This window comes from Scylla paramamosain, chromosome 5 (assembly GCF_035594125.1).
Source record: "Scylla paramamosain isolate STU-SP2022 chromosome 5, ASM3559412v1, whole genome shotgun sequence".
Taxonomy (NCBI): Eukaryota; Metazoa; Arthropoda; class Malacostraca; order Decapoda; family Portunidae; genus Scylla; species Scylla paramamosain.
In genome coordinates this window covers 16860301-16876500 of record NC_087155.1, presented here as the reverse complement: position 1 = coordinate 16876500, position 16200 = coordinate 16860301, and the positions used below count along the sequence as shown (strand labels likewise).

The window sequence follows — 16200 nt, the reverse complement described above, 5'->3', positions numbered from 1 at the left end:
TTGTAAGGCTGACGGAAGGGAGAGAGGGGGAGTATTTCAAGACCAAGGTAGCTTCTCTTCCTGTGCTGCTTATGTGGCGGACTCACTCACTCATTTCTCCTCCTCCTCCTCCTCCTCCTCCTCTTATTATTTACCTTATACAGAAGTGGATAGATAGAGAGAGAGTCGAGGACAGTAACATAATTAGCGATGTCATGGTGGGTTTGTAACGTCACTTGATGCTACCCTCCGGGATGGGATGGAAGAGGAGACGGAGAGGGAGATAGAGAACAGGTGACAGGAGGTGGAGGAGACAGCAGTGGGAGACAGTACGAGTAGTGATGTTAGGTAGTGAAAACTGGTTAGGACAGGTTGAGGAGAGGAAAGGAAGGATTACGTGCGGGGGCAAGAAAGTGAGTGAGATACGTTGGGGAAAGAGTATGTAATGTTTATGTTTAGAGTATGTAATGGGAAGGTCTTGTGAAAACTTTGAGAGGAGAAGGGAGAGATTAAGAGAGGCGGTGTAGGTAACTGAGAAGAGATTTAGAGAGAAGTTGGGGGAGGTATTTCGAAGGCAGTCAGTGACGATTAGGGAAGGTTGAGGAAGATGAGAAAAGGCTGAAAGTGGCAAGGTGAGATAGGCTCGGGAAAAATAGAAGGGAGAGAACATAGAAAAAGTAGTTAAGAAAAAAAAATGAGAAGGGAAGCAGGAAGTGGAAGGGGAACGAAGAAGATTTCAAGGCATCGAGAGTATAGCGCTGAGTGTGGAAACCAGAAAAAATAAAAAATTCCTTGAAAATATGAGAAAAAAAAATTAAAGGAACACAAAACAAACACCTTTTAGAGTTGCGCCAGTTCTGTACGATCCGTTTACATTACTCTTAATTAAGCCAAGTTCTAATGAGGCAAAGAGAACACACGCTTGATATGAATTTTCAAAGAGTTAGTGGCGGGGCTGTAAATCCGCCTCTGAATTGGCTTAGGCTCCCGGGTTCGCTTGGTGGTCCCGCGTGGTGGCTTGAAACTCTCGCAGCACCGGCACAGTCTGCGTCTGTACTTATTTGCTTGTGTGACATCACGGCCAGCAAGGAACACGAGGATCTATTGCACCTGTCCTCGCCAACACTGACTGTCCACCCCGGCAGCTATGAATAGGCCGCACCGCCACCACTAATAATAATAATAACAAGAACAACAGCAACAACGACAATAGTAGTAGTAGTAGTAATAGTAGTAGTAATAACACTAGTAGCTGTGGTGGTGGTATTAATGTAAATGACATCATAAAAGTAGTTGCCTTCATAGTAGATAATTTCAGTCTTCTTTCTCAAATAACGTTACCTAATAAACTAGAAAAGAATATAACAACACCAGTTTATTCGTACAAGCTTAAAATACGTAAAAAAAAAAAAAAATACACGAACATTAAAAACCAAACGCTACCTTCTTATAAACATTCCGGATCACTGCAGCGCATCTGTGGCAAGGGGGATTCCACTGAACTCAGCCTCCGCAGTCCGCTACTCAAACCCGTCCTCCGATAATGATTGATGTATTGGTTTGTATCAGTGGAGTTGTGTTTGTTGCAGTAATTCATTTGTACACCAATCGACCTCCGTGTGTACATGTTGGAGAGACTTTGGTGCATGATCTGTGTAATTAATTGGGCGGCTTTGTGTGTGTGTGTGTGTGTGTGTGTGTGTGTGTGTGTGTGTGTGTGTGTGTGTGTGTGTGTGTGTGTTTGCTTACGTGTACGCTTGTGTACGTGTGTAACGGCACGTATACATGAAATACGTTGTAGGGACGCGACCTTGGGGCATCGTCAGAGAGAGAGAGAGAGAGAGAGAGAGAGAGAGAGAGAGAGAGAGAGAGAGAGAGAGAGAGAGATGAATTGTAAGAAAGCCAGATAGAGTTTATAAAATACATACATTTTTAACTGCCGACATGGGTGTTGATGGCTGTAGGTTGGGTATTCAAATCAGTGGTAGACAAGCTGATGTGGAGGGCATGAAGGTGGCACTCCCCTCCTGTCTTCCAGAGAAACCAGTCGTCAACCAGGATCGAACTCCTAACTCTCTGGTCACGTTTATTTACCAAACCCCAGACCGATTGCATTGTAGAGTTAGGAAGAAAATAATGGTTGAAACTTGTATTTATCCAGTATACAGGACGCATGAGTTCGTATTTATCCAGTATACAGGACGCATGAGTTGATGCAACAAAGGAATTAATTTGTTCTGAATGAAACTTGTGATGTGAACCAGTAAACTGCCTCGTGTCTTTATGATTTACGTTATTCCTTGTGGTAGAATTCCCGTCCACGTGCGAACCCCAAGGTACGAAAAATAGTGGCATAGAAAAATTATCAGAGGGCAGTGAGAGCCTTCCTTCCAGTGAATCGTGCATCGAAAGACTGTTGGCCGTATTCTTATTTCCTGAGGAGCCTTTCCACTCACAAGCTGTAGGGAACAACCACTTCTACGAGGTTGTAAATAAGGCCTGCAATTTTCTTCATGACGGTCCGGATCTTCCACGGCTATGACACAAGGGGAAAACTAGGAAACATTACAGGGATGGAATTATAGATAGAAAAATATTAACACTGACCAAAAAAAAAGTTGTCTCAAGTATCTTCCGTCACCTTTGCGTTTGTTGTCTTAGTGAATGTTACTTTCTGAGAATCGTGGGTATTTTCCTGTGTAGAGGACATGATTCACCACGACCACCACCACCACCACCACCACCACCACCACCTGTTCACTTGCTACTGCAGAAAGGAAGAGAAATGTGGAGAGGAGGAGGAGGAGGAGGAGAAAAGGAGGATGAGAAGTAACAACCCCTTTTTATCTTGCCAAATATTGTTAGCTTTTCTCTCCACTTCTCCACTCCACTTTCCCTCCCTCTCTCCTTCCTTCTCTCCCTCTCTCCTCCATTCCTCCCTAACTCCGTGACCACTTTCATCCCCTACCTCGCCTTTCTCCTTTGCTTTTCTCATAACTTTCGCTCTGTTTTCTCTTCATCCCCCTTCACACCCTCCCTCTCTCTCCCCCTCTTCACCCCAATCCCTCCCTCTACCTCCTCCTCACCCCACACCCTCCCATCCCACTCTCTTTCCCCTCCAGATCTTGTCCCAGTCTCGACAGTGACTCAGAGAGGAGAAAAAAACTATAATGTGAGAGAGAGAGAGAGAGAGAGAGAGAGAGAGAGAGAGAGAGAGAGAGAGAGAGAGAGAGAGAGAGAGACGCGGTAGCTTTAGTCAATTATGGGTTCAGTGCATCAAATGTTGGGTTCAGTGCATCACATGTTGGGTTCAAAAGATTTGACCGTTTGAATCTAATCATTGAAGTGATTACATTCATGTCAGCGAGTCGTGCGCTGCCTGGAGGAGGAGGAGGAGGAAGAAGAAGAAGAAGAAGAAGAAGAGGAGGAGGAGGAGGAGAAGGAAAACTGGTATTGGTGGGTAAGAGAGAGAGAGAGAGAGAGAGAGAGAGAGAGAGAGAGAGAGAGAGAGAGAGAGAGAGAGAGAGAGAGAGAGAGATGGTGCTTCTTAGTTGATGCTCTCTTTTCTGTTAAGCAAATGTTTTCACAATTCATTAAACTCTAGGTGAAGGAAGAGACAGGCACGCAGACAAACAGACACACAGACAGACAGACAGAAAAATAACAAGTAAAGAGATAAAGATGCAGCAAGACAAGATAAGGATGGGAAGACGTTAATGCAAGCGCACATACACACACACACACACACACACACACACACACACACACACACACACACACACACACACACACACACACACACACACACACACACACACACTCAAACAGTTTAAATATAATGTGGCTCGTCTTGAGAAATTATTACATCTTCACTTATAAAGTAATAATATTTTTGCGGGTGCTTCTTGTTGTATCTCTCTCTCTCTCTCTCTCTCTCTCTCTCTCTCTCTCTCTCTCTCTCTCTCTCTCTCTCTCTCTCTCTCTCTCTACCACATACGAGTTCGTATGTTCACCCTTTCTCCCCATAGTCGTGCAATTTTTCTCACTTTTCCTCCTGTCTCTCTCAATTTTTCCTCCCTTCACTGAACCATTTTTCTTCCTCCCGACTCGCTTTCTCCCTCCCTCTCTCTCTTTTTTTCTTTTTGCTCCCTTTTCTCCTCAAGTACTTTAAAACACACCTCCACATTCTCTCTCTCTCTCTCTCTCTCTCTCTCTCTCTCTCTCTCTCTCTCTCTCTCTCTCTCTCTCTCTCTCTCTCTCTCTCTCTGATCTTCTTGCTTTCTTTCCTCCATTCCTTTTCCAGTTTCCTTCACTCCAATATATATACCTTGAGTAAAGTCCTCCTCCTCTTCCTCCTCCTTTTCCTCCTCTCACTTTCTCTCACTCTCTTCCCTGCCTCGCATCTCGCTCCCCTCATCCCTGAAGCCTCAAATAAGTCAGAGCTTCCATCACTCTCCCTCTCTCTCTCACTGTCTGTTTCTCTCTCCCGCTCCCTCCCTCTCTCTATCTCCCTTTCTCTCTCTCACTCTTCCTCTACCACCGCCAAGTGCATTATCGAAGACATCACGAATGATAAAAACAGAGAGAATAAATGTTGTTTTTGAGCATGATACGGCCATTACCCTTGTCGCTCAGAGAGAGAAGAGAGAGAGAGAGAGAGAGAGAGAGAGAGAGAGAGAGAGAGAGAGAGAGAGAGAGAGAGAGAGAGAGAGAGAGAGAGAGAGAATGATAATAGTGCCACGGCCAGCAGCTGGTGACACCAATGAAAACCAGGCCTGGCAGTGTCCCCTCAATGACTGCCAGGGGAAGGGGAAGAGGGAAGGGGAAGGAGAAGAGGAAGGAAAGGGGAGGCATAGCAGAAGGTAAGGAAAGAAAGAGGAGAGGATATAATGCCTGTGAGTTGGGGAAGGTGAAGAGGAAGAAGCAGAATGGAAAAAGAAGAAATAGGCTTATGAACCATTGAATAGGGGAAGGGAAGGGGAGGGGAAGCATACCAGAGGGTAAGAGAAGCGATGGGGAAAAGAGGGGAAGGGGAAGAGGAAGAAGAAGAGTGGACGGGGAAGATGAAGAAAAGAGAAGGGGAGGCACAGCAGAGAATAAGAAGTAAAGAAGAAATGGGAAGAAGGCGATGGGGAAGAGGAAGAAGAAGAGAAATAAGGAATAAGAAGGAAAGAAGAAACTTGGACTGGGAAGGAACGAGGGGGGCTAATAGTTTTTCACATTTTGGGTACGTACCGTGGGGAGCGTGCGACCCCCACCTGGCAGAGGGTTTAATGGCCAGATGGGTTAAGGTAGGGTATGAAAGGGGGCTGGTTGTCAGGGCAAGGGTAACGTACTGGTGATGTTAAGAGGGGGAAAAAAAGCAGAGAGCGACGTGAAAGGAATTAGTGAAGGTAGGAGTGATTCATGTCTTAAATTGTCACTGGACTCAACGCGTCATGAGCATCAAAGCGTGAGGGTGATTGATGGTGTGTGTGTGTGTGTGTGTGTGTGTGTGTGTGAATGTGTGTGTGTGCGGGGGTCTTTTATGTAATTCATTCTCTCTCTCTCTCTCTCTCTCTCTCTCTCTCTCTCTCTCTCTCTCTCTCTCTCTCTCTCTCTCTCTCTCTCTTTCTCTCTATTGCCTTAATTTTATAGCAAGAGCAGCTGTTGTGAATGTAAGCAATGACGTCTCTTTTCCTCCTCCTCTTACTCCTCCTCGTCCTGCTCCTCCTCCTCCTCCTCCTCCTCCTCCTCCTCCTCCTCCTCCTGCTCCTCCTGCTCCTCCTCCTCCTCCTCCTCCACAACTCATGTATTCTACCATTCATAATATCCTAATATCGTAAACTGAGATATTTCAGTTCGCTCTATTTCACAATATTACATACAGATAGCCAGACATTTAGATGGACGGGCAGGTACATCATTGGATTAACTCAGATGAGGGAGCAAAGTGACTGATGGGTAGATGAAATAAGCAGTATACACATACACGTATACTGCTTATTTCATCTACCCATCAGTCACTTTGCTCCCTCATCTGAGTTAATCCAATGATGTACCTGCCCGTCCATCTAAATGTCTGGCTATCTGTATGTAATATTGTGAAATACATATAGAGAGTTCAATGTATAAAGTACAGATTTGTATGTACGTGTCTGTCATGTAGAGAGATATTGAAAGAACGGAGGATAGGAAGTGCAACATTGATATAGAAAGGTACAGAGATAAATAATCTGCCAGAGAGAGAGAGAGAGAGAGAGAGTTTAGACAGAGACAAAGGCACAGAAACACACACACATACACACAGGAAAAGAGACAGTGAGCAAAAGAGACGGAGAAAGAGCACAATACATGTCCTTCCTCAGAGATTAATAACCCCAACAGAACAACAGACAGACATACAGACAGACAGACAACCGTGGCAGGCAGAGGGAGTCAGGTTAAACACACGAGTCGCCTTAAGCAAACCCCGGCGCTTAACTTACCACAACATAATGAGTTACGTAAGGCTCCTGCCAGCCAGCCCTCCCTTCATGCTGGTGTCATATCCGCTTACTAGGAGGAGTGGTGGTGGTGGTGATGGTGGTGGTGGTGGTTCGAGGGGAGAAACAGAGCGTGCCTGCCTTCCCCTTACTTACCTACCTATCTGTTTGTAATTTTTATTTGTCCGTACGTCCTCATTATTCAGAGAGAGAGAGAGAGAGAGAGAGAGAGAGAGAGAGAGAGAGAGAGAGAGAGAGAGAGAGAGAGAGAGAGAGAGATTAATGTTATATATGTTGATAAAAGATGCGTGATTTATAATGTATCAAATGTAGACTAATGCACTCTCACTTCGGTTTTATAAATACTACAGATTTATCAGTTTTCTTTCTCTCTCTCTCTCTCTCTCTCTCTCTCTCTCTCTCTCTCTCTCTCTCTCTCTCTCTCTCTCTCTCTCTCTCTCTCGTTGTCTATATAGCTTCAATTTCATCGTTTTCATCTTGTTTTATTCCTTCTACTAACACGTCTTTGGTGAGATTGGCGATAGAGTAGGAATGGCCATAGAGGAGAGAGTTTATATACGAGGTAATGGACGTTGCTCTCTTACCTACTGTTTTGTGACCCTGTTGCGAGGCAGTAAAGTGTTGCCCAACGTACATAGGCTCTTTGGGACTTGTTGAGCCTGAACGGGTGGCGGTGATGGTGCTGGTGGTGGTGGTGTTAGTGGTAGTGGTGGTGGTGGTGGGCAATGTTATGGGTTAGGAGTATAGTGGTGGTGATGGGATTAAGTAAGAGTGGTGATGGTATTAGTGATTAAAAGTCATGTATTTAGGGGTGGTGATGGTGATGTTGGGGATGGTGATCGTTGGGTCTTGTGGTCAGAAATGGGTGAGGGATGTTTTAGTGTATGTTTTGTTGGCGTGATGGTAAATAAGGGATGATTTCGACAGTGGTGATGGGAAGGGTTGTAATGGTGGTAGTGGTGGTGGTGGTGGTGGTGGTGGATGGTCCTCGTGATGGTGGTGATGGTAATTAGTGGTTCTTATAGAGCCGGAGGAAGGTGATGGTGATGAATGGACTTAAGAAGAGATTAAAAAAAAAAGGTATGATAGTTAAGAAGAAAAAGTAAGTGAAGTGAAAAAAAAATGCTTCTTTATATAGACCTTAAAAAAAAAGGTACATTCCGTAGGTGGAAATAAAAAAAGGCTCTTCCAATAACATATACCTTGAAAAAAGCAAAATTCGCTCTACCTGCACCTGTGAAAATCCTAGAAAAATAAATAAATGAATAAATAAATGTCTGTAAATCGAGTGGGAGTTGAGGAGAATGGACTTAGTAATCAGTTTATAAATACATATGTAATCAATAGGAACCTTGGAAATATTAGATTAGATTAATAGGAACTGTAGGTAAATATAGATTACTGGAGAGGATGTCAATAGGAAACTTAAAAAGAAAAAAGAAATATTAAACAAAGTGCCAGGGATGGTAGATGAACATAAGCAAGTACATTTTATACAAGGACTGCCACGTGTAGACCAACTAGCTTCTTACAGTTGCCCTTAAGCTCCCATGTTCATAATACAGTAAAGCAGAATGTATGTGTGTAATGACTGCCCTATATACGAGTATACGTATCTTTGGCAGCCAGGCATGAAACGGAGCCACTAATGTTTCACGGGCCAAGGTCATGCACTTGTAATAGTTATCAGCAATAAAAGTAATAATAATTAGGTTACTGAGTGTTCATTTTTTTTAACGTGTTTGTTTATCTTGTCACTTTATTATTTTTGAGCCCATCATGACTTACTTATTCATTTTGCATAGTACGTTTTTAGTGTCAGTGTATTTATGGTTCTCTCTCTCTCTCTCTCTCTCTCTCTCTCTCTCTCTCTCTCTCTCTCTCTCTCTCTCTCTCTCTCTCTCTCTCTCTCTCTCTCTCTCTCTCTCTCTCTCTCTCTCTCTCTCTCGATAGCGATGTGTCCCTCTAAATAGAACAAGTGGGCGTCAGTGGAGAGTTCTGTCACCGTCACCCGAGAGAGAGAGAGAGAGAGAGAGAGAGAGAGAGAGAGAGAGAGAGAGAGAGAGAGAGAGAGAGAGAGAGAGAGAGAGAGAGAGAGACTAACTAACTTTTGTAGAGTCGCACGCCCAATCTCTTGTGCTAAATTTCACCAAGGCGTAGCGTTTTTGTAGTCCTGTAGTCTCTCTCTCTCTCTCTCTCTCTCTCTCTCTCTCTCTCTCTCTCTCTCTCTCTCCGTCCTTTCTTCTTTATTTTTGCCCTTTGCCAATTCCCTTTCTCAAATATTTCCATTCATATGTTTAATCTTTTCTTAAAGGTCTCCTCGTTTTTACTTTACTTTCTCTTTCCTTTGTTATTTCTATATTCTTTCACTTTCATTCTCCTTTCTCTTGTTATTCCGCTTTCTCATCCTCTTCTTTCGTTTTGTTTATCTTTTTCTTCTTCGTATTTGCTTTATTTTCTTCCTTCATCTTCTAATCTTAATTCTTTGCCATTATACTTTCTCTCTCTCTCTCTCTCTCTCTCTCTCTCTCTCTCTCTCTCTCTCTCTCTCTCTCTCTCTCTCTCTCTTTAATACCTTCTAATCCGCTGACGTTCCTGACATTCTCATCTTTCTCTCCTCCGCTGTTTCTCTCCTTCCAAACTTTCACATTTTACCTCACCTCTCATTTTCTCTCTCTCTATTCTCCTCTCTTCCACTTTCCTCCCCATGTCTTTTTTTTTGTGCGTCTCGTTTCTTATTTTCATCCTCTATATTTCTACTCTTTGGATTTCATACGTAATTCGGGTTTTCATTTATCATTTTGCTGTTTATTTTATCTGTTACATCGTTATCCGCGATTAACCTTTGTCTTCAACTTTTTTTTTCTTTCGTTTTCTTTTGGGTATATATTTTCTTCGCTTCTAATAATTTCCTGGAGGTGATACAAACAAGAATATTATTGTTTTGTATTTGATTGTTTTCGTTATGAAGGATCGTATATATGCTTTGTTGTATGTATAATTCTTTATTGCCTTTTGAAATAACAGTGGGTTATTTCGTTTTGGATCTGTGCACTTTATTTGCTATCTAATTTCGTCATTATTCCCATCCATTGTACAGACACAGCATTGAACATGAAGATATCGACAAATTCTTCTTCACTATTCTTCTAATACCCACTGCTCTTAACGTTCGAATTCTTGTATTGTTCTGTATTGGATTCAGATATAAACATTTGCAATACCGTACAGCGCAGTTACCATTACTCAATTGAAACCTTTTTTTAATTAAGATTATATCCTAAGTGCTTCTCATCATCAAGTTATTCCATTCTTCTGTACTGAATTAAGATATAAATTCGTGTAACCCTCTAGTACATTTACCATCAATTAAATAAGACCCTTTTAATGAAGCTTATTTCGGAGGTGTTTCTCTGGCAGTATGTATCAGCGAGTGGGCGGGATAACACTGCGGCCTGCTATTAATAGGCGAATAAGGAACGCTGGCAACAGGACGCCATCCACGCCCTCACCGCCACGCCGCCGACTCCTGTCAAAAGTTTTATCTTAAGCATAATGTGTCTTAATATAGCTTCGGCAAACTCGCGTCACGGTGAAAAGGCGATTCCCTCGTTTTCATAAGCCGGAGCCGCCCCTGCTGTAAAACCTTCTTTCCTTCCCTCCTTCTCTCTTGCTCTCTTCTGGTCTCTTTACTCTCTTCCTCTTATACTCGTATACCCATGTCCACTTCTTGTATCCTTTGTCTCGTCTTGCCTCTTGTCTTTTTCTCATCCACTTCTTCCATATTTTTTTGTTTTATCCTTTACTGTTCTGTTATATGTTGTTCTCTAAGCTTTTCTATAGTTTCTTTCCATCTCTTTCTGTTCTTCGATATGTGATTTACAAGAAAAGTAGTTAAACTGCTACCCTTTTTATAAGTTGGAAGTTTTCTTTGTGTCTTTTCGTGATATGTATTCCAATGTATTTATGTATAGGACTGTCTTCCTCCTACTTGTCGTCGTTGTTCTTCTACTCCTTTTTGTTCTTCTTCCTTGTCTTTTCTCTTTCTGCTTATCCACGGCCACGCCCCGCAAACTCACTGGGCCCGGGAAAGCCCCTCGAGCTTGGGAGCCTCGGAGTCTCATGTTCTCATAATCCAGTCTTTAAGCGACTCGTGTGTCAGGGGGAAGTAATTTACGGCTGTGAAAAGCGTAAACAGTCCTCTTATGCATTACGTAATTGTTTTTTTTTCCTTGAGCGTATTAAGTAGAAGCGTGAAGTGTTAGGTTATAATGTAGTTGTTTTTCGTTTATTTTTTTTTCGTAACTCGTCGTTCTTTTTAAGAGTTTTAATTTATTGTTTTTTTTCTTTTTATTGGTTGGGATTGTTATGAATACACCATACCACCCACTACAATGTTTAAACCATTATTGCAACATTCACTTCACCACTGCACTGTTCGCCTAAATTAAACATATCTACTTATTTCCACCTATCATTCTCATACTTAAATTTGTCTCGTTTTTCTTTTAAAAACTCCCTAATGACTCAGCACTAACAAACTGAATGTCGAGACTATTCCATTCATCCACCACTATTCGAGAACCAATTTCTTCCTATCTCTTTTATTTTTTTTTTTCTGTTTCCAACTTGATCAGTCTTCAACTGGTGATTCATTCTCATCTATAAAACTGTCTAGTCTTCTTTTAAATCTACGTAATGACTGAGTCTATTTCACTCATCTAAAAACTGTATTTCTTACGGTCTCTTTCTTTAATAATTTTATCAACCCGTTATTTCTTGTTCACCAGTAACGTCTTTCACTACACTGCACCACCCACCACCCACATCACCTAGACACAAAGCCATGTTCCCCACACCGTCCACTACAGACTCAATGACCGTCAAATGTGTACCCAACATATACCACCCAACAATACCTCTCCCTTTTATCCCGTACCCTCTATCACCAGGAAACGTGTGTCCCTCCTATCTCTTTCTTATCTCCTCTACCTTCCTTTCTCATCCTTATCTCTCTTTCTCTTTTACTATATTTTTCTTTCACCGTGCTGTAGTGTACATTGTCCTTTATTACAGTGTTACTTTACTTAGCTTTACTTCAAAATTTACTATCCTTTCATATTTTTGCTTCCTTCTATGGTCTTATTTAGCCATTTTGTCTAAATATCTATGTCTTATTTTTCCTTTCCTTCCCCTGTTATCCTCTCTCTCTCTCTCTCTCTCTCTTCTCTCTCTCTCTCTCTCTCTCTCTCTTTTCATTCTCCTTCCCTCCTTTTCCCTCCTCCTTTTCTTCTCGCACTATCACTCTTTATCTCTGCGGCCTTTTCTTTAACACTTCCTTCCCGTTTTCCTTTTCCTTTCCCTTCCCTTCCTCTCGACATCCGCTGCACCTGTCATCTCTCCTCACTTGTATTACTGTTCCCTCCATCCCTTCCTTTCCACTTCCGTCCTCCTTCCTTTCCCTCTCATTCTTTCTTCTAACCGTATTACATTACTTTCTCATTTATTCTCTCTGTCTCTTTCTCCGTTCTTTCTCTTTCTCTCTCTCCTTTCTCCATTCTCTCTCTCTCTCCTTTCTCCATTCTCTCTCTCTCTCTCCTCTCTCTCTCTCTCTCTCTCTCTCTCTCTCTCTCTCTCTCTCTCTCTCTCTCTCTCTCTCTCTCTCTCTCTCTCTCTCTCTCTCTCTCGCTTACCACCCAAGTACCGCGTAATTATTTACTTCTCCCCCTCCTGTTTATTTTGTGTGTGTATGTGTGGTGGCGTGCAAGAGAGAGAGGAGAGAGAGGAGAGAGAGGAGGAGGAGAGAGAGAGAGAGAGAGAGAGAGAGAGAGAGAGAGAGAGAGAGAGAGGAAATTCCCAAGCACTGCAGACACTTATTACTCACTTTGTAAAAAAAATAAATAAAGAAAAAAATAAAGAAAAAAATACTAAACCTTGACCTTCATGGAGGCTCGATTAATTTCTGACGTACTCCTCCTCCTCCTCCTCCTCCTCTTCCTCCTCCCAACACGGCGGCTACAGCCTCCCTTGCCCTTCCAACACCCCGGGGTCAGCTGCCAAGTGCCTACATCTCATTGTAAAGTGTAAAAATACTGTTGACTGACCCGTGTGTGTGTGTGTGTGTGTGTGTGATGAAAGGTGGTCGTAAGAACTTTTTATACCATGAGAGAGAGAGAGAGAGAGAGAGAGAGAGAGAGAGAGAGGGAGAGGGAGTGGGGGAGGGAGAGGGAGAGGGAAAGAGAGAGAGGTGGGAGGAGGGAGTGAACGGAGGTATAGAGAAAGGGTAAATGGAGGGAAAGAAAATATTGTGAGACAGGTGGCGATGAGAGACGGTGAGCTGGGTCACGGGAATGGGAGGAACTATATAGAGAAAACGGAAGAAAAATGTGTATTCAATAAATGTCAAGATAGGACGAAGAGGAAGAAAAATGTGATTGTGGAAAAGAAAATACGGTAAGGGTACAAGTGTAAGGTAAAATACAGATAAAATAAATGTATTGGTAGGATTTTGACTATAAGGAAAACAGTGAAGAAGTTTTTATGGGAGAGCAAAAATGAAAAATGTGATCGTGAAGAAATAAACACCGTAAAAATAGAAATATATATGAAAAAAAAATGCAAACAAGAAAATATATTGTTAATACAGAAGGGAAACTATGGAAAATATTAACACAAGGGAAAGGAAAGAAACTGATATGAAAATATTGCAGTAAAACAAAAAAATATATATATATAGGAAAAGAAATGAATACCAACAGCAGATATAACAAAAATAAGATACTAAGGTAAAGAAAACACACACAAATAAATGTACCACACACGATACTGAAATAAACCATCATACAAGCAATTTATATTTCAAAACAAGATGTAAAGTTGAAGAAAACCAAAAAAATATACAATTCACAAAATTTAATAAGAAAATAAGATACCAAATTAAAGAAAACACAAGTAAACATATCACCCAACGAAATATAATAAAAAAAATAAGATGCTAGATTCAAGAAAAAACACACACAAAATATATATTCAACGCAACCCACGCTACTGAAATAATCCATTAGTCAAAGAATTAATTACACTCCGCTCTGCATAAAGTTAACGGCCCCATCAATCTTCGCCACGTTAACGAGCGCACTCTTTCTCCCCGCAGGAGTGTGGTCGCCGGGCAGGACTGAGAAGGACGACTCGGGTCCCTCCAGGATCGACGCCCCGGACCTTCCCTCCTTCAAAGATCAGCCCCAAAGTGTGGACGCCGAGGGGTGAGTCTTCCTGAAGCTTGATCTTGAGTTTTTATCTTGAGTTTTGATGTTAGTGGTGGGAGTATTTTTTTTATTATTATTCTTATTTATTTATTTATTTATTTTTAAATTGGTGTGTTTTTTATAGGGGTGAAAATAAGGAAAATGTAGATGTCCCTCCTATCATTATCTTCATCGGTCGTTTTTTTATTTATTTTTTATATATATATTGGTGTCTCTTGTAAGGCGTAATATAAATAATATAATTAAATTTATAACTATTTTCGCCGGGTAGTTTTCACATACGTATCTCTTGGAAGGATGAAAATAGGGAGAATTTAGAAGTCTTCCTATCATTATCTCCATCGGTAGTTTTTTTTTTTTGTCAGTCTCTTGTAAGGGAAAAAAAATATATACAAGTCTCCCTATCATCATCTTCATCTTGACTTTTCACAAACACATCCGTTTTCTTTTGTGTTTGTTTTCTTTGAAGGTTTTATTTGATTTTCTTTTTTTATTTTTAGTATTTTTTCGTAGTGTTTATATATTATTTGTTTTACATATTGATTCTTTATATCTTAATTGCTACATTCATCTTTAAATGGTTAGTCGTATTGTGCAACCACGCAAGTCAAAATTTTTGCTTCACGTAGACTGACAATTTGAGAGAGAGAGAGAGAGAGAGAGAGAGAGAGAGAGAGAGAGAGGAGAGAGAGGAGAGAGAGAGAGAGAGAGAGAGAGCACGTATTTACTTTTATATATATCTCTGCCGCTTTAAACAAATAACAAATTGAAACGAATATTTATGGAAGACAGTAAGAGAGAGAGAGAGAGAGAGAGAGAGAGAGAGAGAGAGAGAGAGAGAGAGAGAGAGAGAGAGAGAGAGAGAGAGAGAGAGAGAGAGAGAGAGCGCGCGTCGTACCCACTCTCTCTTCAGCCAGGTGACGTTTAAGAATATCACGAATGATTCACCTGGGCGAAGATTAAACTGCAAGGTGTGGCAGGGAGATTTAGTGGGCCGGGACACCACCACCACCACCACCGCCACCGCCACTACCACCACCACCAAGCACCTAAGAGGGGATGAGAGTTTGAAGGGGAGACTCATCTGGCTAGCGTCACTTAGCCCTGCCTTGCCTCCTTACATAATGCCGTGTGTACATTGCCTCGCCGTAACGCAGAGGATGTATACAGTAATGAGGCATCCCGTACATACACAGGGTTTTGTATGAAGGGGGAGGGTACAGTGTAATATAGCTGTGTTTTCAAGATATGTATTTGGCAGAGTAGTGTATGCAATGCAATATAAGAATATAAGAACATAAGAAAATAAGGAAGCTGCAAGAAGTCATCAGAGCTACACGTGGCAGTTCCCATAAATTTGTCTAATCCTCTTTTAGTTGAAAGCTCCTTAATGACGCAGTACTATATCAATTTGATTACGGAATCTGTTCTATTCTAATTTTATAATTTAGTTTTATCATCTATATATACATTCTACTGTATGTAATAATAGATTAATATTTTACAAAATATTACATTGCCTTGACATTCAGATTCCAAAGATGTGTCACTAAGAATATCAAAGATACAATTAACATTTTAAAACATTTTGAAAATGTTTCGCCACCAGAGATTGGCTTCCCCACCAGCAAATTCTCTTTATGAGTTACGAAAGGAACCCAATCAAAACGAGATCGTAAGGTATTGTGTTTCAGATCTAGACTCGAAAAGAATTGAAAGTTGCAAAATTATCCTTTCATTTTTCTTTCATTCCTTAACTTGTATATTTAATTTGAATAGATCAAAAGACAGCGGACTATTATGAATAAAATCCAAACAAGTAAAATAATAGTTATTTCTCTGTAACCAATAAATGCTACTTCATTGCTTTACAAATATGACCCACTTATAAATTCTACCAGATTGTGGCATGTTCTATCCCTACTATATTTTCCATGCTTCCTTATCCTTCCTAATAAGATAACAACAGTATATACTTCAAACTTCCACTATTTCCCCGCAGCTCCTAAATCTTACCTCATTACTGCGCAAATCTCCCCTACTTTACATATCTCCCAACATGATGAATACATTTTACTTCACTGCGTCATGTTGCAGCACTAGTATATTATCCACGCTTCCTTTCCCTACATAATAAAATAATATCAGTGTACACTTCAAATATCCGTGTAGTATTCCTCTGCAAATCACAAATATCACCATTACATTATAAACCTCACCTTCCGATAGGACATATATATATATTTTACCTGATTGTGTCATGTTGCAGCACTAGTATATTATCCACGCTTCCTTTCCCTTCGTAATAATCAGAGTTAGTGTTCCGATCAGCGTCTTGCAAGGTGACGTCTTGAAGCCATTTGGGTGACGCTGGTGTTTGTCTGCGAGTGGCTGGTTCTCTTCATGAGGCGGAACACCAATAGCATCATTCTTTATGAGGATGATTAGAGACTGACTGGAGGGGAATATTT

At 41.3% G+C, this 16200-nt stretch overlaps 2 protein-coding genes across 21 annotated transcripts in view; both read left to right on the top strand.

Moving 5' to 3' along the window:
• The window catches only part of LOC135100596 (uncharacterized), a 412487-nt gene that overhangs the window by 244729 nt on the left and 151558 nt on the right, over positions 1–16200 (top strand). The gene's annotated exons all lie outside the window — the stretch shown is intronic.
• LOC135100597 (helicase SRCAP-like) overlaps positions 1–16200 on the top strand; it is a 60901-nt gene that overhangs the window by 30252 nt on the left and 14449 nt on the right. For both annotated transcript variants that reach the window (XM_064003658.1, XM_064003661.1), the window contains one exon: positions 13618–13726. In XM_064003658.1, coding sequence (XP_063859728.1) covers positions 13618–13726 — 109 coding nt within the window. The remainder of the gene's footprint in view (positions 1–13617; positions 13727–16200) is intronic.